The sequence below is a fragment of the Polypterus senegalus genome, chromosome 4 (genome assembly GCF_016835505.1).
Source record: "Polypterus senegalus isolate Bchr_013 chromosome 4, ASM1683550v1, whole genome shotgun sequence".
Classification (NCBI taxonomy): Eukaryota; Metazoa; Chordata; class Cladistia; order Polypteriformes; family Polypteridae; genus Polypterus; species Polypterus senegalus.
In genome coordinates, this window is record NC_053157.1 from 211,246,772 (window position 1) to 211,272,337 (window position 25,566).

The 25,566-nt window shown below is 37.4% G+C and overlaps 1 protein-coding gene across 6 annotated transcripts in view; it reads right to left on the reverse strand.

Annotated features, from left to right (window-relative positions):
* Positions 1-25,566, reverse strand: part of exoc6b (exocyst complex component 6B) — a 608,337-nt gene that overhangs the window by 490,166 nt on the left and 92,605 nt on the right. For all 6 annotated transcript variants that reach the window (XR_005633442.1, XR_005633443.1, XM_039751926.1 and 3 more), the window contains exons 3-4: positions 16,914-16,961; positions 12,821-12,911 (exon numbers count right to left, since the gene is read on the reverse strand). Coding sequence is in view for 4 of the 6 variants with exons in the window: in XM_039751926.1 (XP_039607860.1) it covers positions 12,821-12,911; positions 16,914-16,961 (139 nt within the window). In the remaining 2 variants the exon portion in view is untranslated. The remainder of the gene's footprint in view (positions 1-12,820; positions 12,912-16,913; positions 16,962-25,566) is intronic.

Sequence of the window (25,566 nt, forward strand, 5' to 3'; positions counted from 1 at the left end):
AACTATTGACCTGAAATTTCATACACATATATTACGTGACATCTACTATTCGATTTTAGGTGATGATTGAAGTTATTCCTCTTTTAATTTTTATTTTATTGTAGAATCAACTCTTGGCAGCGGCCAGCAGGGCGGGTGTGCGGTGCATGTGTATGGGCGCTGTTCTCATCCATACCACCTTCAACATCACTTCAGCTACCTCTTCATATCTTATATCACTCTTGAGACAGATTGAAGACTTAAGCACCAGCTTAAGTGAACAATTAAAGAAAATGTACTAAGTAATTGCAACAGAAACATTGTCTTAATCGGTTTTAACATGAAAAGATGGCAACGAAAAAAGGCAAGACACAGGTCACTAGGGTGGAGAAAAGAGCTGCTCATGAAGCAGCAAGCAAATGGACCTCTGACCAAACGAATGCTAAACGTACAGAGAAAGAGTAGGAAAACTAATAATGTTCAAGTGTATTCACTTCACGTTATCGTGCAGTGTGTGTCGTTACTGGTTTTAAAATAATTACATTAGCATGACCTTATAAATCCCTAATCACAATCTTAGAAATTTTAAACTTTGGATTACTCAATGTTCCTAGAGTGAAGCATAAAAGGGCCATTGAGGTAGCCGCCTGCTTTTATGCAAAAAATCCTGAAATATCAGACTAATACGGTACAACATTTTCAAAAACTATTACAAACACACTTTTCAAATTTGGCCTTTCAGCCTGCAAAATTAATTCCTAATATTTACACAGTTTACCCTTGTTTCTAGAGGCGTGTATGGTTATCTACACACTAAATCTACACAGTGATGACTCCACTACAACTCCTTGTTTCTTCTCATAAATTGTATTAAGATTCAAATCACTTATTACGTATTCTAATTAGTGATGCACTGAATTATGAAAGTTCTTGGGTGAAACCAAATTTAAATTTCAGAAAACACTGGGCCAAATATCTTTCTTCAATTTTCCGTGTCGTTGCAGTAGGTCTATATTAAACCAGTTTTACTTCTAATTTATGTTTTCCAATGATACTTAATTATAAAACTGAAAGTTCATAAAAAATCCATTTATTAATTAAATATTATTTCAAAGATGCAAGCAGAATTAGCGTGTCAAGATGCCATGTGATTTTCTTGACTAGAAAGTCATACAGAATCATGTTTATTAACTTCAACTTCTTTAAGAAGCATTGCTTTGTGATCTGATTCAGTTTGTACTGGTATGATCAATTTTTCTTTTTTTGTCTCTTAAGTTATACACTTGCTTTTGCTTTCCTAACTGCATTAGTTATAACTACAGTACTCATTTTGTAAATAAACCAGTAAAATCCTCTAAAGATTGTGTCCATACCCTATAATGCAATGGTGGTGTGATTTAACACTCATCCCCATTAAAACAGGAGTCAGTGCTTGAAATCAATATTCATAACCAATGCAGGAAAGCAACAGAAACAGTGGCATATATTTATATAAAAATGTTTTTTTACCCTTCAGCTGAATAGAAAATCTGCCATTTTCTGCAATTTTTGCTAATATTTTCAGAGTCCAAAAATTCAAATCTAACATTTCCATTTAATTTAAACTGACACAAATCTGCCCCACACTTATATTTCATACAGGTTTCTCTGATTTCATGGATTCTACATTATTTGCCAATGTACATAGTTGGTTTCATCTGCAGGCTTAATCCTTTTGTTTTTTTTTACATTCTTATCAAGACATTAAAATATTATCAATATTGTTATATTGTTAGACTAACAAAATACCCGCGCTTCGCAGAGGAGAAGTAGTGTGTAGGAAGCTATGAAAAAGAAAACATTTTAAACATAACATAATTATCAATGTAATTATTTTGTCACTGTTATGAGTGTTGCTGTCATCAAGGATTTGATTATCATTATTTCTTTCAATCAGGTTCGTATTTGGAGGACATATTGTGTTCAAGTTATATTCTGTGTTTGTCAACCGTTGTAAACATAACAGGTTTCATTTATCGAAGTGTTCACTACCCAAATCGGTACTCATGAATCTAAGATGTTTAACAGGCATTCCCGGTTGTGGATTTGCCTGCGAATATTTAGCGGCAGCGTGTCTATGAGCTTGTGGATCTGCCTGTGAGTATTTAGCGACAGCATCTCTATGAACTTGTGGATTTGCCTGCGAATATTTAGTAGCAGCGTGTCTATGAACTTGTGGATTTACCTACGAGTATTTAGCGAAAGCGACTCTATGAACTTGTGGATTTGCTTGCGAGTATTTAACGGCAGCGTGTCTATTAAATTGTGGATTTTTCTGCGAGTATTTGGCGGCAGCGTCACAAAGTTGTTTCCGTCTAGCTGCATCAGAAAATGTACCACAACGTTTCACACGTCTCTTTTTTACTGTTTTCTCACAGCTTGGATTGCTGCTGTCATAATTGGTTTGAGTTTCATGGTTTGTTTCAATTACGACAGTATTTGTAGGACTTGTTGTGTTGAAGTGACATTCGGCATCTGTCAAGCGTTGTAAGCATACAACCAGCTTCATTGATAACTTCGCAACCAGCTTTTGAGAGTTGAAACATTTATAAACATCAAAGTGTCCACTACTCAAATCGTCAGCTGTGAATCTAAAATGTTTAAGAGGCATTGGCAGTTCTCCAAAGGTGTAAAATATTTGGCCATTTCGGTACACTTGAAAGCGACAACCGAACAATTCAGTGGTAGCCATCAACTCACATGCCGTGGCATAGGTGAAGGGCTTAAGCATTTCACTCTTATAGTGCTCCTGTGCAGAATAATTATCTTCTGTCCCGTCATCAGTCTACACCTTGAACCTGTCCTAGTCATTCAATACATAAGACACAATGTTCCTCCGGATATCAAGATTGAGCCTGATATGGCCGTGCAATATGTAACACAGAGAATGGAAAAGGCAGGTGGCATCTCCGAGCATGGAAACCACTCGGTAAGTGACAGTTCTTTGATTGATGGTGATCACCTTGATAGACATGTTAATGGGGGTACGGATGGAGCGGTAAAAGAAATGGGAACCTGAACAATGTAAACTAAGTCTAAAATACCTACACAATAACTATAAGCATAATAAAAAAACAATAAAGCAGCAGAGAAGCCGTGGATTAAATAAAAAGGATGCAGTTATCAGCACAATAAAACAGCGGAGAAGCCGTGGATTAAATAAAAAGGCTGCAGTTATCAGCAAAGAGACATGAATACCGCGGCGAAGCAAGAAAGGGAATGAAGAGACCGGAGCGACGGACGGCCTTATATGGGCAAGCAGCTAATTATGTGGGAGGCGTGGGGATGGGGGATGCAACTCCGCCTCACACGGCGACCGAGCTGCAGGCTATGGATGTATATATGTACGCAAGGAGGATTCAGTTATGACCGTTACATGTAGAATTTCGAAATGAAACCTGCTTAACTTTTGTAAGTAACCTGTAAGGAATTAACCTGCCAAATTTCAGCCTTCTACCTACATGAGAAGTTGGAGATTTAGTGATGAGTGAGTCAGTGAGGCCTTAGCCTTTTATTAGTATAGACTAGCAAAATTCCCGCGCTTCGCAGCGGAGAAGTAGTGTGTTAAAGAAGCAATGAAAAAGAAAAGGAAACATTTTGAAAATAACGTAACATGATTGTCAATGTAATTGTTTTGTCACTGTTGTGAGTGATGAGTGTTGTTGTCATATATATATATATATATATCTATATATATATATATATATATATATATATTACACACACACACATAAACATATCTATACATATACACATATATACATACATATATATATCTACATATATACACATACATATACATACACACACATATATATAAACATATATACATATACATACATATCTACATATATACACGCACAGCTATTTCGTATCAGTGCAATACGCTGCTTGTTAAAACGGATAACTCCCGCTCTTACGTGCAAGTTTGCATGGATATTATGAACTATCGTATTTGTTCAAGTTCTATTTAAATTTTAAATAGAAGGAATTTTTATTTAGTCGACAGAAATATCTTTGGTAGGAATGGTAAAAACAGACAGGAATATTATTCCTGAATAAATCAACTCAAACCTTAAATAACTTATAATATTTTGCTCTCCATAAAAATATATCCTGTCTAAATTATACAAGTTAGAAATAAAGTAAACATTAAAAGAACAAACATTCAAATTTCTTTACTCTTATGTAATTTTATATAAAAATAAACTTAGATTTTAAATATCCCAAAAGATTTTGCTTTCCATAAAAATATATCCTGTCAAAATTATACAAATTCAAATATGAACATGCTGCATAACAAAACCTGGAAATATAAATAAAATGTGTTCCTTTCAGCAATAACAAATCAAATCATTCAGTTGTCTTTGCTCATATGTCATTTTAGAGCTGGACGCCTGGCATCTTTTTTTGGCAACAAATTTGTTTATGTTTGGTGTGAGGTTCTGTGTTGTGGAGATTCTCAGGATGGATTGCAGGTGCTCATCAGTGAGGCGACTCCTGTGTGCTGTTTTGTTAGTCTTTATCACTGAGAAGAGCTTCTCACACAGATATGTGCTACCAAACATGCACAAGGTTCGAGCCGCATGTAGATAGACTTTTTTTGTTCTTCAAAGTCACCAAAGCGCCGTGCAAACTCAGTGCGCTCAGTTTATCAGCAAAGTGCGTATTTGGGAACACCGTAGTGACGACTTGGTTCAAGATTACTTGGCAACAGGGAAAGTAGGGCAAGTTGCACTGGTGCATTTGTGTCTCCCATAAAAGTAGCTTCACTTGAAATCACTTCACAGCTGAAGCGCTGCATTATGGGATCTGTAGTTTATTGTGGTACCAGCGCTTCATATACCCGGGCCATTAATAACAATAATACAGTATATAAAATGATCTCGGGGCGGATATAATTACACGCCGGGTCGGATGTGGCCCGTGGCCCTTCAGTTTGACAAATATGGACTAAATAGAACTTGAAAAGATATATTTTTTGAAATGTGATCGCGCAATTCAGATAGAGTTGACGCGCACTACAGCCTGCATCCTCCCCTCGCTCTTACTTTTTTACCGTTCATCTAATGAATACACTGAGTATGGCTTTACCAAAACAATCATTGATGGCGAATAAAGTATCCATTATTCGAATATGTAGATCGGGATATGTATATATACATATATATATACCCGCGAGAGCGTATCAGCGAGAAGTAGTGTGTTAAAAAAGCAAGAAAAAGAAAAGGGAACATTTTAAAAATAACGTAACATGACTGTCAATATACAGTATTTGTTTTGTGAGTGTTACTGAGTGTTGCTGTCATCAAGGATTTGATTATCATTATTTCTTTCAATCAGGCTCGTATTTGTAGGATGTGTTGTGTTCAAGTTACATTCCGTGTTTGTCAATCGTTGTAAAGATGACAGGTTTCTTTCATCGATTCGTTTCTTACTGCATCAATAAACAGCTCGTCTTTTTCTTTATCTGAGACCTGACACACTGCATGCACGGGTTTTTTTAACACTGTCTTCCTTTAGCAGGACATTGACTTTTTCCACCGTGTGCTTTGTTTCCGCAGTAGCTGGATTTATGAATATGCTTATCAGACGCTTCATATTTTTTGCTGCCTTTTCAATTGTGTAATTCGGTTTTTGTTCAGCGCTCTTTAGAACTGTTGCCTTTTATCTGTGCACTGGTCCAGTTCACGTGAGCCGCCGGTGTACATGCATCGAAGGTTCCCAGCTGTGCTGGTGCCATCTCGTGCTATGTCCGTGGCTGTATTTAATGTTACCTTAGTCCTGGCACTTAAAACTTTCTCTCGCAGTTTCGCTGAGTTTGTGTCAAACACCACCCTGACCATCTCATCTTCCTCTCCATAAACACAGTTCTTCACCCGTGAATATTTACCCATGACAGTTTGCTATTGAATTGCCGCTGACGGACGGCCTTATATGGGCAGGCACTAAATTACAAACGCCAGCGGCAGCCTGTCTATGAACTTAATTTAAAGTGTAGGTTTACATCGTGCTTTGTTTCCGAAGTAGCAGAACTCATGAATATGGTTGTATATGTCACTCGCTCGCTTCTTATTGTTTCGTTGCCTTCTCAATTATATAATGCATGTTTTCTTCAGCGCTTTTTTGAGGTCTTCCTGGTTTTCTATGTACTGCGTGATTACGTGGGAGGCGTGATGATGTCACACGAAACTCCGCCCCCACGGCGTTGAAGCTCATCTCCATTACAGTAAATGGAGAAAAACTGCTTCCAGTTATGACCATTACGCGTAGAATTTCGATATAAAACCTGCCCAACTTTTGTAAGGAAGCTGTAAGGAATGAACCTGCCAAATTTCAGCCTTCCACCCACACGGGAAGTTGGAGAATTAGTGATGAGTCAGTGAGTGAGTGAGGGCTTTGCCTTTTATTAGTATAGATTTCCCATTTTGACATAGATGCTGAAGTGCATTAGATTACTTGACTGCATTTGACAAAGTATAAACAGGAAATAATTTTTCATCTCACCTTCACACTTTATGAAAGGACTTGAAAGAGAAATCTGAATGCTACTTCATGTGAAGAAAAACCTTTATATTGATAAAAAATATTCTGTTAATGGACACATTTAATATTCTTTAACTTTTGTTTTTGTCTGCAAGCAAGCACAATTTGTACTCAGACGTTTCCTCTCATGGCTGCTGAGTTGGTGGAGAGGGGATATGATGAAAGAAGGCCATGTGTCTAAACTGATTTATCCTGCTGTGCAAGTTAAATAACCCCAAACTCAATTAGAATTCTCCTTTCCACAGCATTTAAATCATAGTAATTAAGTTCTACTGTTATGTTAAGATTGTCGTTTCAAAAGGCAAAGCGTGGTTCCTGTTTCATTGGAACTGCATTTTTCCCCACTATTTGTGGGGGCAAAATGTTTTATCATGTTTGGTTGTTGTTTTGTACATGGAAACTGCAAGTACCTGTTATCAACTCCATAAAGACATGATAACATTATAAGCACTGATTCCTCATCTCCCTTTCAATCATGCTGACAAGACACCTGTGCCTGACTCTTTATTTCAACAAGAACCATGGATGCTCCAATCAGGTTATTTAAGGCCTACACCAAACACCGATTTTGTGTTACTTGATCGGCCAATTTCAATACAAATTACAGTGTTTTTTCCTTTATCCCTTTTAAAATAACGTTGCACACTAATCTCCTGCATAATCAGACAAAAAGAAGTTTTATGTCCTATATTAAACTATACTTTTATCATTAGTATAGATCTTTTTATTAACAAAATTAAATTTGTAGGCTTATTGTTCAGTGACCATAAAATACTAAAATAAATAACACTTTTTTAAAATACATAATTTATGTTATATGTACAAAAATAACAATAAAAACACCTTGCCTCCCAAAATAAAGAAAAAACCTTATTAAAAACAGTGCTGCCGAAGCACCACTGGACCAGGCTAAAAGTAGCTCATTAAAGTTTCAGCAGTCAACATATATAAATAGCCAGAACTGAGAGGTTGCTCTGTTGTAGTCAAACATCAACAAGCCATAAGAATTAGGGTCTCATCCCACTTGGCTGTACGACAAAGAATATAAACTGTGGCAGTAGGGCTGATATGGATATATTATTCAATATGACTATTGAATAAATAAAAAAACACTAATGAGAATGCTTTATTTCTTTTCTACTCTACCATTGAATGGTTTATTGAATCCCATTATTTAGCCTAGTTAAAATAACTGATACTTCTTCAAAAGCAAAAGAAAGTAAATATGTATTGCTATTTTTAGGGAGATTGTGCCACATGTTATATACATTCAGACACGAACGTCTACAGTCATATGAAAAAGTTTAGGAACCCCTCTTAATCTTTGGATTTTTGTTTATCATTGGCTGAGCTTTCTAAGTAGCAAAAGGATTTAAATATAATTAAATATATATTTGTATTTAAATATATAAAGGATTAAATATATGACATGCCTTATGGAAACAGTAGTATTTCGGCAGTGATATTAAGTTTATTGGATTAACATAAAATATGCAATATGCATCATAACAAAATTAGACAGATGCATAAATTTGGGCACCCCAACAGAGATATTAACAGAGCTTCTTTTTAACCTTTGTCTGGATTCTGGATGGTGGTATTTTTGACCATTCTTCCACACAAAATCTATTCAGTTCAGTTAAATTTGATGGCTGCCGAGAATGGACAACCTGCTTCAAATCATCCCATAGATTTTCAATAATATTCAAGTCAGGGGACTGTGACATCCATTCCAGAACATTGTACTTCTCCCTCTGCATGATTGCCTTTGTAGATTTCGAACTGTGTTTTGGGTCATTGTCTTGTTCGAATATCCAACCCCTGCGTAACTTCAACTTTGTGACTGATGCTTGAACATTATCCTGAAGAATTTGTTGATATTGGGTTGAATTCATATGACCCTCGACTTTAACAAGGGCCCCAGTCCCTGACCTAGCCACACAGACCTACAGCATGATAGAACCTCCTCCAAATTTGACAGTAGGTAGCAGGTGTTTTTTCTTGGAATGTGGTGTTCTTCTTCCGCCATGCAAAGCGCTTTTTGTTATGACCAAATAACTAAATTTTTGTCTCATCAGTCCAAAGCACTTTGTTCCAAAATTAATCTGGCTTGTCTAAATGAGCATTTAAATGCAACAAGAGACTCTGTTTGTGGCGTGAGTACAGAAAGGGCTTCTTTCTCATCACCCTGCCATACAGTTGTTCTTTGTGTAGATTGCGCTGAATTGTAGAATGATGTACAGATACACCATCTGCAGCAAGATGTTCTTGCAGGTCTTTGGAGGTGATCTGTGGGTTGTCTGTAACCATTCTCACAATCCTGCGCATATGATGCTCCGGTATTTTTCTTGGCCTGCCTTACCTGGGTTTAACAGCAACTGTGCCTGTGGCCTTCCATTTCCTCATTTGATTTCTTACAGTTGAAACTGACAGTTTAAACCTCTGAGACAGCTTTTTGTATCCTTTCCCAAATTTTTGTACAACCAGTTTTTCACATTTGATTTCATTTCATACAACTAAATACTGCTTCACTAACAAGCTTTGTTTGGAAAACTCCCCAGTACTCAGATGTTCCTGTGAAATGAAAGACATACCACTGTTATCTTTTCTGTTGAAAGTAGAGTAAATTATTATGCAGGCTGAGAGGGGTTCCCAAACTTTTTTACATGACTGTATATAGTACACTAGCAGAATACCCGCGCTTCACAGCGATGTCATGTGTTAAAGAAGTTATGAAAAAGAAAAGGAAACATTTTTAAAATAATGTAACATGATTGTCAAAGTAATTGTTTTGTGTATTTGGTGGCAGCGTCACTAAGTTATTTTCGTCTAGCTGCATCAGAAAATGTACCACGACGTCTGACACGCCTCCTTTTTACTGTTTTCTCACAGCTTGGATTGCTGCTGTCATATATATATACACACACACATATATATATATATATATATATATATATATATATATATATATATATATATACATATCTACATATCTATATACATATCTACATATACACATATATATATATATATATATATATATAATACCTATCTACATCATATATACACACACATATATAATTTGTATGTATGTATGTATGTATGTATGTATGTATGTATGTATGTGTGTGTGTGTGTGTATATATATATAAAATCTAGATAGGGGTGTGTGTGTGTGTATATATATATATATATATATATATATATATATACACACATACATATATATATATACATATACTTGTGTGTATGTTTGTATGTGTCTATATGTGTGTGTATAGCTTTGGTCACTGAGTGCAAGGGAAAAAAATAAAATATAGTCTATAAGTTATTAAACAGTAAAACATTAACGCTTTAAGAAGTACAGGTACATTGAGCACTACTGGAGTGGTTGAGGGTAAACTACATTTTAAAGACTGTGTAACACAACAGGTAAGTAACTAACAGCAGCTAAAATGTATATGGATCATCTCTCGGTAGTAGATCCCTTTTGAAAGGCGCTACACGACGGCTGTGGTATAGAAATTACATTTTCTATGTGAACGTTCAAATTTGTGCCTCTGGTAATGTGCCTTACCGCAATTAAAGAAAATGAGTTTTGTGTCCTCTGCAGTGTTAAGAGAGAAAGGCTTTGGTTTGGGATAAAAGGAAAAAGGTGTAAAGAAAGGAAAGTTGCCTTTTTCTTTTATATAGTATAGAGAGATGTGTTCGCTGACGCTATGATCGCCTTTTGGGGACAGTCGCGTGGGTCTTGTGTAGACTGGTGAGACGCCCCGCCATTAATCGGCTGTGATGGCACTGTCAGTCCTCCACTCTTGTGCGTGTCTTCATAATCCGAGCTGAGGACCTCATAATCGTATACGTGCAAAAGAAAGTGTGAATCGCCTTAATATTATTTTGCCGTGGTGTAGAAAAGGGGTCCCGTGTTTGCACTTGTCTGGGCTATAGCGCAGGGGGAGGATGAAAAAATTAAAAGTGCTCACTTTGACTTAAGGCAGAAGCGCAGTCAGCGTCTCAAAGGCCGGCACAGCTATGCACGCGCTGGCTGCTCGACTTTTGCTGGGCCGGAGACCCCAGTTTTGCAGACACGCTCATGATATCAAAAGTCTCAGCTCTTTGGAGGTCATTCATATATATATATATATATATATATATATAAAATACAAAATACTCGCAGGGAGAAGTAGTGTGTTAAAGAAGTAATGAAAAGAAAAGGAAACATTTTAATAATAACGTAACATGATTGACATTGTCATGAGTGTTGCTGTCATATATATGCCTGCCTAAATAAGTCACCCTCGCTTTGCTCTTACTTTTTACCGCTCATTTAATCATGGCTAGTGGCGGAAAAATTATAAAATGGAAGGAGGATGGCTTTACCAAAACAATTATTGATGGCGAATCAATTATTCATAAAGCTTGAATTGGTGATCTGTTTTTCTGTGTTAACCTCATACTTCTTCTCAAACTAAGGTGGTGCGAGGGTAAAATGAATCGGGATGCACTGATCAATTTAATCGTGTACCAGGAAATCATGCATTGACAAAAGCTCCCTTTGCTTGTAATGCAAAGTGTGATTAAATGCATTATTTTTAACGTTATGGAGCACATGCATCGAAGCTTCTCAGCTGTGCTTGTGCTAAGAAAAGGAAAGATTTTAAAAATAACGTAACACGATTGTCAATGTGACCTTTTGTAAGTAGTGCCTGGAGGATTCAGTGTGGAGAAAGTCTAGAGACAGCGTGTGTATTAACTTGTGGATTTTTTTGTATATTTGGTGGCAGTCTGACGAAGTTGCTTTGGAAGACGGCGTTAGCATGAGCTCAGCTCAGAGCGAAATGAGGTGAATGGAAAGGGATATGATGACGTGACTCCCCCACCCGCCTTAACTGTCAATCCCCCACAAACACAGTCTCGAATTTGCATAAGCACACCCCTTCACCTACAATTTTAACTTAGTTACAAAGTGATCAAAACTCTCATTTATATCCTGCGTCCTCTCATTAAACTTGTATCCCGCATTACCTGTGGGTATGTGAAACGCCAGCAGTAGCCTGTCTATGAACTTAATTTAAAGTTTAGGTTTACACCTTGCTTTTTTTCCGAGGTAGCAGCACTCATGAATATGGTAGTATATGTCACTCGCTCGCTTCTTATTGTTTCGCTGCCTTCTCAATTATATAATGCATGTTTTCTTAAACGCTTTTTGGAGGTCTTCCTGGTTTTCTACGCACTGCGTTGACAGTCAGTTCACGTGATTACATTCTAGTCTTTCCAGCTCACCTCTATTACAGTTAATGGAGAAAAATACCTTCCAGTTATGACCATTAGGCGTAGAATTTCGAAATGAAACCTACTTAACTTTTGTAAGTAAGCTGTAAGGAATGAGCCTGCCAAATTTCAGCCTTCTACCTACACAGGAAGTTGGAGAATTAGTGATGAGTGAGTGAGTGAGTGAGTGAGTGAGGGCTTTGCCTTTTATTAGTATAGATACGCAATTTTTAGTCACAATATGGAAAAAGCAAATTACAAATATGTACTTGGTAAAAATTAAAACAAATTAATTTAATTCTCTTCCAGAAGTCTTAACATTTAGCACTACCAAGTCTACATTAGGGAATAAAACTACCAGATGTTTAATAATTTAATATTAGATAGTCTTATAAAACAAGCTCATTGCCATTAAGAATACAAAAAACAGTATTACCACTATTATGAAAAAAGCAGAACAGTACTAATGATAATCATAATCCAGGTATGACTATTAAGTTATGTCTAATTTAAGATCATGCAGATATAGCCCCAGAATATGTCAATTAATCACTGGTTAAACAGTTCATCAGTGTTTACACAAAGTACAAACAACATGAGACATCTGAGATCACCTGGTGAGATATTTTGTAAAGTAACATTAACAATTTCAGAGAGTACCATGAATGTTTTATGTATTTATTGATTTTATTTATTAACAGTTATTTTGAAATATTTCAAACTCAAGGACACAACAAAAATCATAAAAAGGTCTGTACTAAGGTATGCATAAAAATATTGGGAACAATTCTTAATTATAATCATGATTAAAATAGGAGCAAAAGAAAGAAAGGCATATTTAAAGTAGCACAAGTACTACATTTCAATTTAATCAAACTAGTTCATATTCCTCAATGTTATAGTATCATTTGACTTTTCTAATCTGGGTCTCTGGGTCCACGTGCAAAATAACTAAATGCTAATGTAAATGTACAATAAAATATACCTGGCAGACAGAGAGTTAGCTTGTCAATTGTTGAGGCAATATTCCGTTGCTGTAATCTGCATTTTTTCAGCTCCTCCACAACAGAAATCAGCTAGGAGAGAATTTAATTTGCAGTTTTAATGTAATTGACAGACCAAATGTTAAGAGATAATATATGGAAACAAAGACAGGTGAAAAAATAAAAATTAATATAAAATAAAATTAAATTAAATATCAAATTAACTTTGGAAAAGTTTACATTTTAAATAGGACCAATATAATTTCAAAACTAACTCTAATTGTAAACATTATTAAACAAAACTAACGCTTTTAACATTTTTTTAAAAAAAAACTCATAAAACCAATTCCGTTTAGAACCATCACATACTTGAGTACACACAAGTCCTAAAGTTGCTGAATAGTAACTTATATACTCAGCAAAAAAAGAAACGTCCCTTTTTCAGGACTGTGTATTTCAACAATAATGTTTTAAAAATCCAAATAACTTTACAGATCTTCATTGTAAAGGGTTTAAACAATGTTTTCCATGTATGTTCAATTAACCGTAATCAATTAATTAACATGCACCTGTGGAATGGTCGTTAAGATCTTAACAGCTTACAGAAAGTAGGCACTGAAGGTCACAGTTCTAAAAACGCAGGACACTAAAGAGACTTGTCTACCGACTGTGAAAAACACCCAAAGAAAGATGCCCAGGGTCCCTGCTCATCTGCGTGAACGTGCATTAGGCATGCTGCAGGGAGGCATGAGGACTGCTGATGTGGCTAGGGCAATAAATTGCCATGTCCGCACTGTGAGACGCCTAAGACAGCGCTACAGGGAGACAGGAAGGACAGCTGATCATCCTCGCAGTGGAAGACCACGTGTAACACCACCTGCACAGGATCGGTACATCCGAATATCATACCTGCGTGACAGGTACAGGATGGCCACAACAACTGCCCGAGTCACACCAGGAACACACAATCCCTCCATCAGTGCTCAGACTGTCCGCAATAGGCTGAGAGAGGCTGGACTGAGGGCTTGTAGGCCTGTTGTAAGGCAGGTCCTTACCAGACATCACCAGCAACAACGCCGCCTATGGGCACAAACCCACCTTCGCTGGACCAGACAGGAGTGGCAAAAAGTGCTCTTCACTGATGAGTCACGGTTTTGTCTCACCAGGGGTGATGGACGGATTCTTGGTTATCATCGAAGGAATTGAGCACGTCTGGGACCTGTTGGATCGCAGGGTGAGGGCTAGGGCCATTCCCCCCAGAAATGTCCAGGAACTTGCAGGTGCCTTGGTGGAAGAGTGGGATAACATCTCACAGCAAGAACTGACAAATCTGGTCCAGTCCATGAGGAGGAGATGCACTGCAGTACTTCAAGCAGCTGGTGGCCACACCAGATACTGACTGGTACTTTTGATTTTTAGCCTCCCTTCATTCAAGGACACATTGTGAAACATTTTTAGTTTATGTCTTATGGTGTTGACTCTTTTAATGTTCATACAAATATTTACACATTAAGTTTACTGAAAGTAAAAACAGTTGAAAGTCAGAGGATGTTTCTTTTTTTGCTGAGTATATATTGTAACAGTTACCAGTCACCAATCAGCCACAACATTATAACCACTGACAGGTAATTGAATAACATTGATTGAATGGCACTTGTCGAGGGCCGAGATATATTAGCCAGCAAATGAATAGTCAGTTCTTGAAAATGATGTGATGGAAGCAGGAAAAAGAAGCAATAATAAGGAACTGAGCAACTCTGATGACTGGGTCAGAGCATCTCCAAAACGGAAGGTCTGGTGGGGTGGTCCCAATGTGAAGTGGATGCTACCTACCAAAAGTGGTCCAGAAAGTTTAACCAGTAAAACAGTGACATGGCCAAGGTCATCCATGGCTCTTCAAGACCATGGGTAGCAATGGCTAGCCCATATGGTCCGATCCCACAAAAGAGCTACTATACCTCAGGTCTGCTCAGATCGGGGAGCATGCTCTGGTACAGCGCGTTGCTGCACCCACCACACAATGAAACAGCACAGGATTCTGGTTGGCAAGGGCAGACATGCAATCCAGTGCCATCCTCTAGAAATTATCATCTAACTGTCGCAGCCAGGTGTTACATGGGCATCGGCTTGGCCTGGTCCAGCTGCTCAGGTCCTCCACAATGAGGATCCTGCCAGCTGGATCACCCTTGGGGAATCATGCCGAAGTGCCGTAACTGACGCTTCCTCACAAAGCAGGTAATGTCCTACATTTGGGACTCCATGAGCAACCGCTCATTCAACACAAATTCAAACTAGCAGAACCCAAATATTCGCCAAAAAGACACAATACCATAGGAGTCCAGTCTTCATCTCAGGTTACTGAATAGCATCCATGTCTCGGAACCTTATACGAAAACAGGAAGCACTAGCACTCTAAAGATTTGTACCTTCGTCCTTTTGCAAAGATTTCAAGAGCACTAAACGCCCCTTTCCAGTACCTCAAGACTCCCCACCATGCTCTGCCAATCTGTCTACTGACTTCATTGGAAGAGTCACCAGAGACATGAATGTCGCTGCCAAGATAAGTAAACCTCTCAACAAGGTCGACACTATCTCCCCAGACAGACACACTGCTGATAGCTTTTCCCAAGAAAATTAGAACATTATAACAATTTAGAAGAGAACAGGCCATTCAGCCCAACAAAGCTCGCCAGTCTTATTCACTTATTTCTTCCAAAAAAACATCAAGAGGTCATTAAAGGCCTGGATCTTGTTTTTTATCCAGGACACTCGCAAGCCCAGGCACTCAGATTCCTTGCTCAGTCTCTCAAGAGCCCAAATCACAGCCTCCACTGAGTCTGCAAACAAAACACAGTATCGTCAGCTAGGTCAAGATTAGTGGATCTCTCTTCACCAACAGATGCCCCACAGCTGCTGGACCCCACGATCCTGCCCAACACCCAGTCCATGCAAGCATTAAACAGAGTATGAGCAAGAACACATCCTAACGAACCCCAGAACAAACTGAGGAAAAAAGCAGAGGTTCTGACTCCTCTATGCACAGCACTCACAGTACCAGTGTATAGGCCAACCATGAGGGAATCCTGCAAAATCCAGGATATCTCACAGGGAAGCTCGATCAACTGAGTGCTTTATAAAATTAAACAAAGTCTGCAAAGAAACTCTCCCAATATTCATGTTTACGCTCTATGAGAACCATCAGCGCCAGGATACGGTAGATGGTAGATTTCTTACAAGTAAAAACCAGACTGCTTTGGTCGCTGGTAGGTAAGTGATCACAGATCGGAGGATAACCTTAGCAAGGACCTTACCTGGCACCAAGAGCTGTGTTAACCCCCTGTAGTTGCCACAATTCAGGCAATCACCCTTCCCTTTCCAGATAGGGACAACAAGTCCCGGTTTGCAGTTAGCTGGGATAACACCAATCTCCCAAATGGAAGCAAAGATTGGTTACAATGCAAGGACAACAGCCTCACCACCAGCCTGGAGAAGTTCACCCCAGACACCACATATTCCTGCAGCCTTCACTACCCTCAGCTGGTTCAACATCTGTTCAATCTCAGGGTGATTGGGTGGTTCACAGCTAATTGGACAGTTTCTTCTGGGCAACTGTAGAAAAATCTGCTACAAATCTATACATTATATGATTTAACAAAATGGTTACTTAAAGTACAATTTTAATAGTTAATTTATCTTTGCTGACACTTCAAGGAGCAATTAAGTAACTCTCTATGCTTAACATCACCTGCATGAAAGTTGCGAACAAACTTTATTATCATTATCCTCTTAAGGAAGCAAATAAAGATTAACGACAGACAAATATAAACTTTGTTGCATTCCTCTGTTACAGCACAGGTTCCCAACTCAGTGTGCATTCCACTCTCACATAAAAAACAAGTAAATGTGAATTCCATTCCCCCAGCATTCTCCAAAACTATAGTGCTTTAATATATCAGCATGCATGAAAATCTGACAGTTTATTAATTTTTACAATGTTGCCAATTCTGCTAAAAATAGAGTACATGCCAAAGTTGTGAGAAAAATGGACCTCTTGACTACTTCCTAAACTACCAAAATAAAGACATCAAATCTTACCTCCTTTCCATCATTCTGCAGCCGTGTATTGGTGTCAATCACTCGATTCTTGGAAAGAAGAGAGGACAACATAGTGAAGTAGTATATAATTTGAAAACAGAAAATAATTAGCATTCCACAAGAAATGAATTGTATTACAGTTATCAACACAGCTTCACTGGTTCCATGTATAATATCTGTAGTCTACGAGCTTCTGAAAGCTTAAGTGGAGATTGGGGAGGGGGGTGGGACTCAGACTGCATGTGAATCCAGTTATCTACTGCTTCTTTAACCATGACAGTCATCTGAAAATTAACATCTCCCACTCTGTAATGCATTTTTCTTTATCATTATTCTTCTGCTAGCCTTTTCTAGTTGTTTCTGCACATTCACTAACAAGCTTTTAAGTGTGCCTCCATTTAGGTGGGCACACATACACTTTTGTCTTTAAAGCAGTCTGGGAGCAGCACATTAAAATGTTTGTAGTGAATACTGGCAAAACGAAAAGCTGAAAAGGCTACAGCCACAGACCCAATTCCTCTACTTCATGCACTTTAAACCGCTTGGGTTTCAGGAAAAGAGCAGAAGAAATTAAAAAAAAATTCCTGACACTGAGAAAATATAAAAAAACTAAAACTGCTGTTATCATTTTAGGAGTCTCTACAGTAATCTCCACCTTATTGCAGTGGAAAGGTTTGTGTATCTCTTTAACCCTGGGAGCTATGTTGCCCAGACCCTGGTAGGTTCTTAAAGGCAAACTGGTCCCAGATGAGGGGTCACAGAAAGAGTTATTCATAGTCCCTAATGATGCAGATGCCAAACAGTCCATAAATGACATTGTGGTACTGCTCTCATGCAGACCTCACCACCTTTAGGATGAATAGGGACTGAGTGTGATGTAACCTGGGTGATGGTTGAGGGCAAAGATCTTGGCTGACTGGAAACCAGACACAAACTGACTGTCACCTCTCTTGGGGGAAGGATCTGGAGTTGGTGGGTGAGACAGAATGCTATTAAAAATATAGTAGGGTTTACATCCATCCATTCATTTGGTTCTGGATCCAAACCTCTTGGAAAAGATCCTCCTTTACTCTGCAGTTTCCCAGGGGGAAAGGCATCAGGTGGAAGTGAGCGTCATACTGAGAATCTGCCAGTTCGATGTCATGGTGTCATGTTGGAGTTTGCCCCAGACAATTAGAAGATTTTAAGTAGGACAAGTAGGCACCAAATCTTGCTTTTGAAAACTGTATATTCTTACCCCTTGGGGATTAGCATTGGAATGATAAATACTTGTAAACACAAAATAGCTAATGAAGCCTCCCAGTCATTCTAGAAAACAGAGCTAACCATGTGACCTTCCAGTGCTAAGGAAAATACAGAAAAATACACTGACAAATGTGTCAATTAGGAGTAACAATTTGCTATTAATTTCCAAAATATGTGTAAACGTCTAAACATTTAGTGTAAAACAGCCAGAAGCATTTACCAAATTTCTTGGATTTTAACATCCCTAGTGAAGAAATATCTTCAAGAATTTAAACGGTATCTGCAAGAAGTGTCAAATTAATAGTGTATAATCTGTAAAAAAACAATGAAATGTAAGTTTACTTAGTAGATATAAAAAAGTATTTATCAACTTGAAACAATATGCATTTTATTGCACTAAATCTGCAGTTTGTTTCCGAAAGCATCAATTGTATAAATTCAAAATACAAATACAAAATTCTGCATGTACTTGTTAATTCATTTTTTTTCCAAGAATTTATCTTTTCTTAAGAAACTATTTGTTGTGGTAGATGCTGCAGCTTTAAGTCCTTTAAGATTAAGTCTCTACAAGTCTTATTAATAATTTTTTGAAGCAGTACTGGTTTCATTATTTTGAATGGTGAAAACAAATCTTCCAGAACTTAACACAAAATAGTATATCTGTAGCAGTACCTCACAAAAAACATGATTTACAGCAGGGATGTGGTTCTTAGAAAGATGCGTTAGCCTACCATTTTATATTTAAGACAACAAAAATTGATCTCAAGCAACAACTTGTATTATAAAAATGTAATATATTTAATGAACAACAAATACATTTAAAGAGAACAGTAAATGACCATCATTAAGCAGCAATTTAGAGAACTGTGATACAAATAATAATGGGTAAAATAAATTTTATTTATATAGTGCCTTTCCCATGCTCAAGGAGCTTCACAGACTCTCAGAAAGAACAACAGGGTATATTGATTTGATAAAAATATTTTCTGCATAGAAACAGATAAATACAGGATATACAAAACATTAAATAGAATAAAAGACAATAAACCAGAGTAAAATACTAAATTCAATACTAGAAAAAAGCCAGAACAAATAATATAATTTGTGATATAACACATACACAAATTATCCCAAGCATCTAGACAGAGAGGTAAACCGAAAGAAGGGGTAGAATGTTAAGTTAAAAGTCTATCTGAACAGGTCAGTTTTAAATTGTTTTTTAAAAGAATGAATTGAGCCAGCTGATCTAACTTAGGAAGGTCATTCCAAAGTCTTGGTGCTATACAGCTGAAGGTCCTGTCACCCACAGGGCGCAGGTTAGTGTGAGGCACAAAAAGATTGCCAGAATCAGAGGACCTTAGTGGGTGAACAGGAGCACAGTGATGGAGAAGGTCACTGATGTAGTCTGGTGCAAGGTCATTTAAAGCTTTGTAGATTAGTAATAGAATTTTATTTTCAGTCCTGTAAGACACAGGGAGTGAGTGAAGGTGAAGCAGGATGGGTGCTATGTGCTTAATGTTGCTAGTTTGTATAAGGAATCTTGCAGGAAAATTATGGATCAACTGGAGCTGTGAAACAAGATTTGTTCTGTCTGCCATTAGGAAGTTACAGTAATCGATGCGGGATGTGATAAAAGTTTGTGCAAGTTTCTCAGCAATAGAAAAAGACGAATGAGCAAACACAGGTATGTTACAGAAGCGCAAGTAAGAAAGTTTCTTAATGAGGTTTATGTGAGTGGAATAATAAATGCTGGAATCAAAAATGACAATAAGATTCCTTGCATTGGAAGAAGGTCTGATAAAATCATCATCAAGACTGACTGAAAAGGAGCTCGTTTTTTACGTTATGCTTTAGTGCCAATTTGCAGGAGGTTTTGTTTCAATTTAATTTTAAAGAGTTATGCTCCATCCAGGTTTAAATTTCACTGTGGAAAGTTGTGAGCTGAGAAAACTCTGATGAAGTTTTACTTTTAACATTGAAATAGAGTCGAGTATCATCTGCATAAAAACTATAACCCAATCCAAAGCCACAAATAATAAGGCCAAGGGGAAGCATACACAGAAGAGCAGAGGACAGAGCCCTGTGAAACTCCTTGTGTGACTGGTGCTGAGCTGTCTCTTGCTTATTAATCACTTAGGATTTAAACCACTGGAGAACAGTAGATTTCATGTTTGACAGTGTCAAATGCTGCACTGAGGTCTAACAGAATTAATATGCAGGTTTGTCCAGAGTCTACTGCCATAAGCAAAACATTAGTTACCCAAAGTGGAGCAGTTTCACAGCTGTGCTGCACTCTGAAACCAGACTGAAAGTGTTCCATCAATTTATTAGAAGTTAAGTAATTGATGAATTGGGAGGCTACGACACACTCTAGAACTTTTGACTGAAAAGACAAATGAGAAATAGGCTGAACATTGTGAAGATTTTCAGCATCAAGACCAGATCATTTTATTCATTTATTTTTTAACATTGGGATTGCAGAAGCAATTTTAAAAGTGACTGACAAAAAGCCAGTGTCAAGAAATGTATTGATAATTGTACCAACAGTCAGGACTATGGCATGAAGGCAGGATTTAAGAAATGTGGGGGGTATGGACTCGAGTAAACAAATGTTCGACCTCATCTTACAAAGGAGGTCAGTAACAAATGCAAATGTGACTAGCAAAATTTTACAATAGTAGATGGACAGGGAAAGATACAAACAGATGATGGATTTATATAAGTTGAACTATTTAATGTTTAATTTCATTAAGTAAAAAGTGGAGGAATTTTTCACAGATCTCAGTACATAAGGTAATTAGGCCAGATGCAGATTGAAGCAGTTCAGATAAACTTCTCAGGTTATTATGGCCACTTCTATTATTCTACCATAATGTGTATTCATGGCTGCAGTTAATGCATGATTATAAGCCCTATGATGGTCAGAGAAACCCTGGACGTGCACACAGAGGCCAGTCTTATGTGACATGCTTTCAAAGTGTCAGACAGCTTCTTTCACAGACCATAATTTTGATTTGTACCATGGATCTGACACTTGAAGGAAATCTCCTTGTGTTTCATAAGATCTATTTTATCTAGTGCTGAATGAAGGGCTAAATTACAGTAGTCAACAAGAATACAACAGATTGTATAGGGGGAAAAAAAGATCAGAAATTGATCCAGAAAGAACAGTGGGAGAGATATTTTTAAGGTTTCTGAAAGAAATTTGATGTTTACAGGTAAGAGGAGGAAGAGGTAATGAGACAGTGAAAAGTACTGCTTTATAGTCAGAGAATTCCATATCACTGCCATAATTATTGTTGACAGAGAAGCCAAATGTGATTATCAAGTCTAATATATGACCACCAGAATAGGTAGGAAAATCAACATGCTGCACCAAGTCAAAACACTCCAGCAATGACAGGAATTAATTTCTCAGTTTACATGTAGGACTGTCAATATGTATGTTGAAATCGCCAAGAAGAATGACTCTCTGGGAAAGGGAACTTAAGTGGGTTAATAATTCAGTCAGATCAGATAAGAAAAAACGTTTATATTTTGGGGGATGATAGAGAACAACAAGTAATATAGGAGCAGATTTTATTATTAGTTTAAGAAGCCAGACACTCAAAGAACAATAGACTATCAATTGTGATTCTTTTGATGTTTAACTCAGACTTAACAATTACTGCAACCCCTTCGCTTTGACTTGAGCAGCGGGCAGTAAATGTACCCACATGGTGTTGCCTCCGTAAGGAATGTAAACTTGTTTGGTTTTAGCAAGTTTCTGTTAAGCATAGTATATTAATGTTGGAGTCTGCAATGAATTCTGATATTACCAATGCTTTTCCAGAAAGAAGTTCTGTGTCAAAAAATGCAATATTAGCTAATGAGGGTTCGTTGTGCACAGATCCATAACCAGAGTTTATTTTAGCATATTTGACACTGAAACTCTTATTTCCAAATCTATGAGGAGGACAACGTACACCTGAACAAATACTGCCAGCAAACTTTCCATTTGCACCCTAGCGGTGGCAGAGTCCTGACCCGTGATGTAAATATTTTGGGAAATATTTATGGAAAGGAACACAGTAAATAGCTATTTCGCTAACACAATATTAGTAATAACTACATACTTGGTATATACAATTAAGCGACTTAGTGGCTTGAAACATACAATAGAATATCAACTGTTAATACTGTTATTTGAGTTGTGAACTGATGGTGAATTGTCAATCCAATTCTCTATTTGTACCTGATGATTTGCAATTCGATTGGATACAAAAAAAATAAAACTACTGCCTTTTTCCAAAAATGCATGACACCAATAAACCAAGAGTTTTCAAACAAGGGAACCAGCTGTCTTTAAATGGTTTCATGTAGTTTTTAAATGAATATAACTAAAATTATGAACAGAAAACTTCAAAGGGACACTTTTGAGACTAAGAAAACAAAGTAGCTATATTTTGTTTTCTAAATACATTCTCTTAGTTTATAGTATAGCATTTTCTTACAAGCATCATTTGTCCAAATGTAAATTTCATCAGACAAGGATAAACTCCCAAAACAACAGACACTCAAATAAGAAAAGCTACTGCCATACCCAGAGACAACCATTTGGAATATAAAAACAAAAAACAAGACCAACGTCCCCCTGGTTGTCACCTATAACACACATCTTGAAGTACTTCGAAACATTACAAGAGAACTTCAGCCAATACTAAATAATGATGAAACGCTGAGAGATGCATTTCCAGAATCTTCCCTCCCAGCATATAGACAACCACGAAAACTGCAGCAAATAACTGTCCGAAGCTCTCTGGGTGAACCAACAGATAATGGTATATTTCTCTGCCTACAGAAACAGATTTAAAACGTGTCATTACATTTATAATACAGATCGTGTAGTTATACCACACTGCCAAGCTAGAACATCGCATAAAGGGATCATTTTCCTGCAGATCATCTAATGTGGTCTACCTAATTCTCTGTATGAAATGTCCAAACACTGCTATCTATGTGGGAGAAACTGGACAAACAAACACTCCACCAAAGAATGAATTTACATAGGTTCCACATTAAGCATGGCAAAAGGGATGCTCCTGTAGGAGATCACTTCACCAGCCACAGATACTGTGAGATGGACTTTAGTCACAGTGCTTATGAGCAACTTCAAAATACAACGAGAGAGGAAAGAAACACATTACAATATGTTTAAAATAGAGACAAGAGTTTTATAAGATAAGGATTGTTTACATCAAAAACTTCAAAAAACTTTGCTGGACATTTATCTAAAGATCGTAATATTGTTCTTCTCTCTTGCTAAATGAATCTTAGCATGGAGAGGTCAATTGATTTTTACATCTAAGATGGCTCACTGAAAGGTTTCCCATTGCTGTATATGTCCTAGTGTCTATATAAACAAAGGGAATTCCAGTCTCTGTATCACATACATGAGTGGCCTTGAAAGCTTGCATATTGTAACCTTTTTAGTTAGTCAATAAAAGGTGTCATTTTGCTTGACTTCTCATTACATCCAGAATGGCTAACATTGCACAATGCCCTAGTACTGCAGGGATTCCCAAACTTGAAGCTGAGGCCCCTAACAAACATTATAGAGTCTGGTCAGGGGCCCCTACAAACATAAACCCAAAGTAGAATACGATTTTTGAAGTTGGTAAATGGCATTATTTGGGAATAACAGTAGACCTATCAAAAGTCAATGTAAATGCTTATGAATTATGTGTGGTATCTCTAAGCCAGGGGTTCTCCACCTTTTTTCCTTGGCATAATCTCTCCAGAAGTTGAATGTTTCAAAAATGTCACAACTGCTTCAGTCTTAAATTGAAAGGTACTGAACCCTGCTTAGGCAGAAATATCTAAAGGCAATGTTTCTTAAATTCCCAATTCCTAATATTTATTGTTTTGGAATTTAAACAAGTGATTACTGATAGCTAAGGGGTGTGTCTTTTAGTTATTCTTATAGAACACAATTTTTTTTATGTTAGTACAGTAGTGTGCTTAGATATGCAAGTAAAAACTGAAAAACTGATATAAAATTTTGTGCAATTTTAATCCACAAAACTGATATAGTTACATATGCATACAGAAAAGAAGCATTTACAAATTACATGCTACTTCAGGTCTGAAAAGGAGCAAACTAACTCCAAGTCTTGGGTATATATCCTTTAGGTTCTCTCTGTCCCTGTATTTACTTTATAAAGAAGGATGAAGGCTCCTTAACATTAAATGTAATGCATGATCCACCTATTTCTGAATGGTTAACAGTAGTCTTTGTTCCTCATTGAATATTCTTCTGCAATACAATTTCTGCAAATGTTATAAAAATTATATTACACTAAAAAAAAGTTTGCAGAGAGAGAGTGAGAGAGAGAGAGATATGCCACACTTGTGTAAATTTCTCATTGGTGGTGGAGTGGGTCTGAAATGAAGAACACATCTTTTAAGATGCTCTTTTTTTCACAAAACTCCCTCAGTGGTTTCTGAGCAATGTTGAATCTGATGTAGTTGCTAAAAGTTGGAGAGAAAGTCAATAGGTTTACCTCGGACCCGAAGTAAGCATAAGACTTTGAAATGGCACAGGCACTGGACAATGAAGAGGAAAACAAAGTAGGATGGGCAAAGTGGCTTTTGAAGTCTCACACCCGGAGCAACGTGAGGTGAAGCAGAGGTAGAATTAAAGGAAAGCCGAGCAGAGAAAAAGTGGGTTAGCCGTTTTGGTTTTATTCAAGTTTTGTATGTGTATGTGTGTGTGTGTGGGCGCATGTGTAGGTTTCCCTTGTGTATCTCCTGAGAGCTGCTTGTGCAAACCCACAGATCTAGTCAAAAAAAATATTGATATTAGGACTAGTTTAAAGCAACAACACCTTTTCTAACGTTGAGAAACTTGTCAATGCTTTTATCACATCCTGCATCGATTATTGTAACTCGCTGCTGGCAGGTGCCCCTTCTAATCTTATATCACAGCTCCAGCTTATTCAAAACTCAGCTGCAAGAGTCCTTACTCGAACCAGCAGCAGCGAGCACATCACACCCATACTGCTCTATCTTCACTGGCTCCCTGTGTCTTACAGAATCGAATATAAAATCCTACTAATAACCTACAAAGCCTTAAATAACCTTGTGCCAAACTACATCAGTGACCTCCTCCATCACTATGTGCCTACCTGCCCACTAAGGTCCTCTGACTCTGGCAATCTTGTTGTGCCCCACATTAATCTACACTCCATGGGTGACAGGGCCTTCAGCTATATAGCACCCAGACTCTGGAATGACCTACCAAAATTAATTAGATCAGCTGACTCCATGAATTCTTTTAAAAAACAACTCAAAACTCATCTGTTCAGGAAGGCTTTTAGCTCTACTTGACTTTATTCTCCTTCTCTCAGTTTACTTCAAGATTCTCATG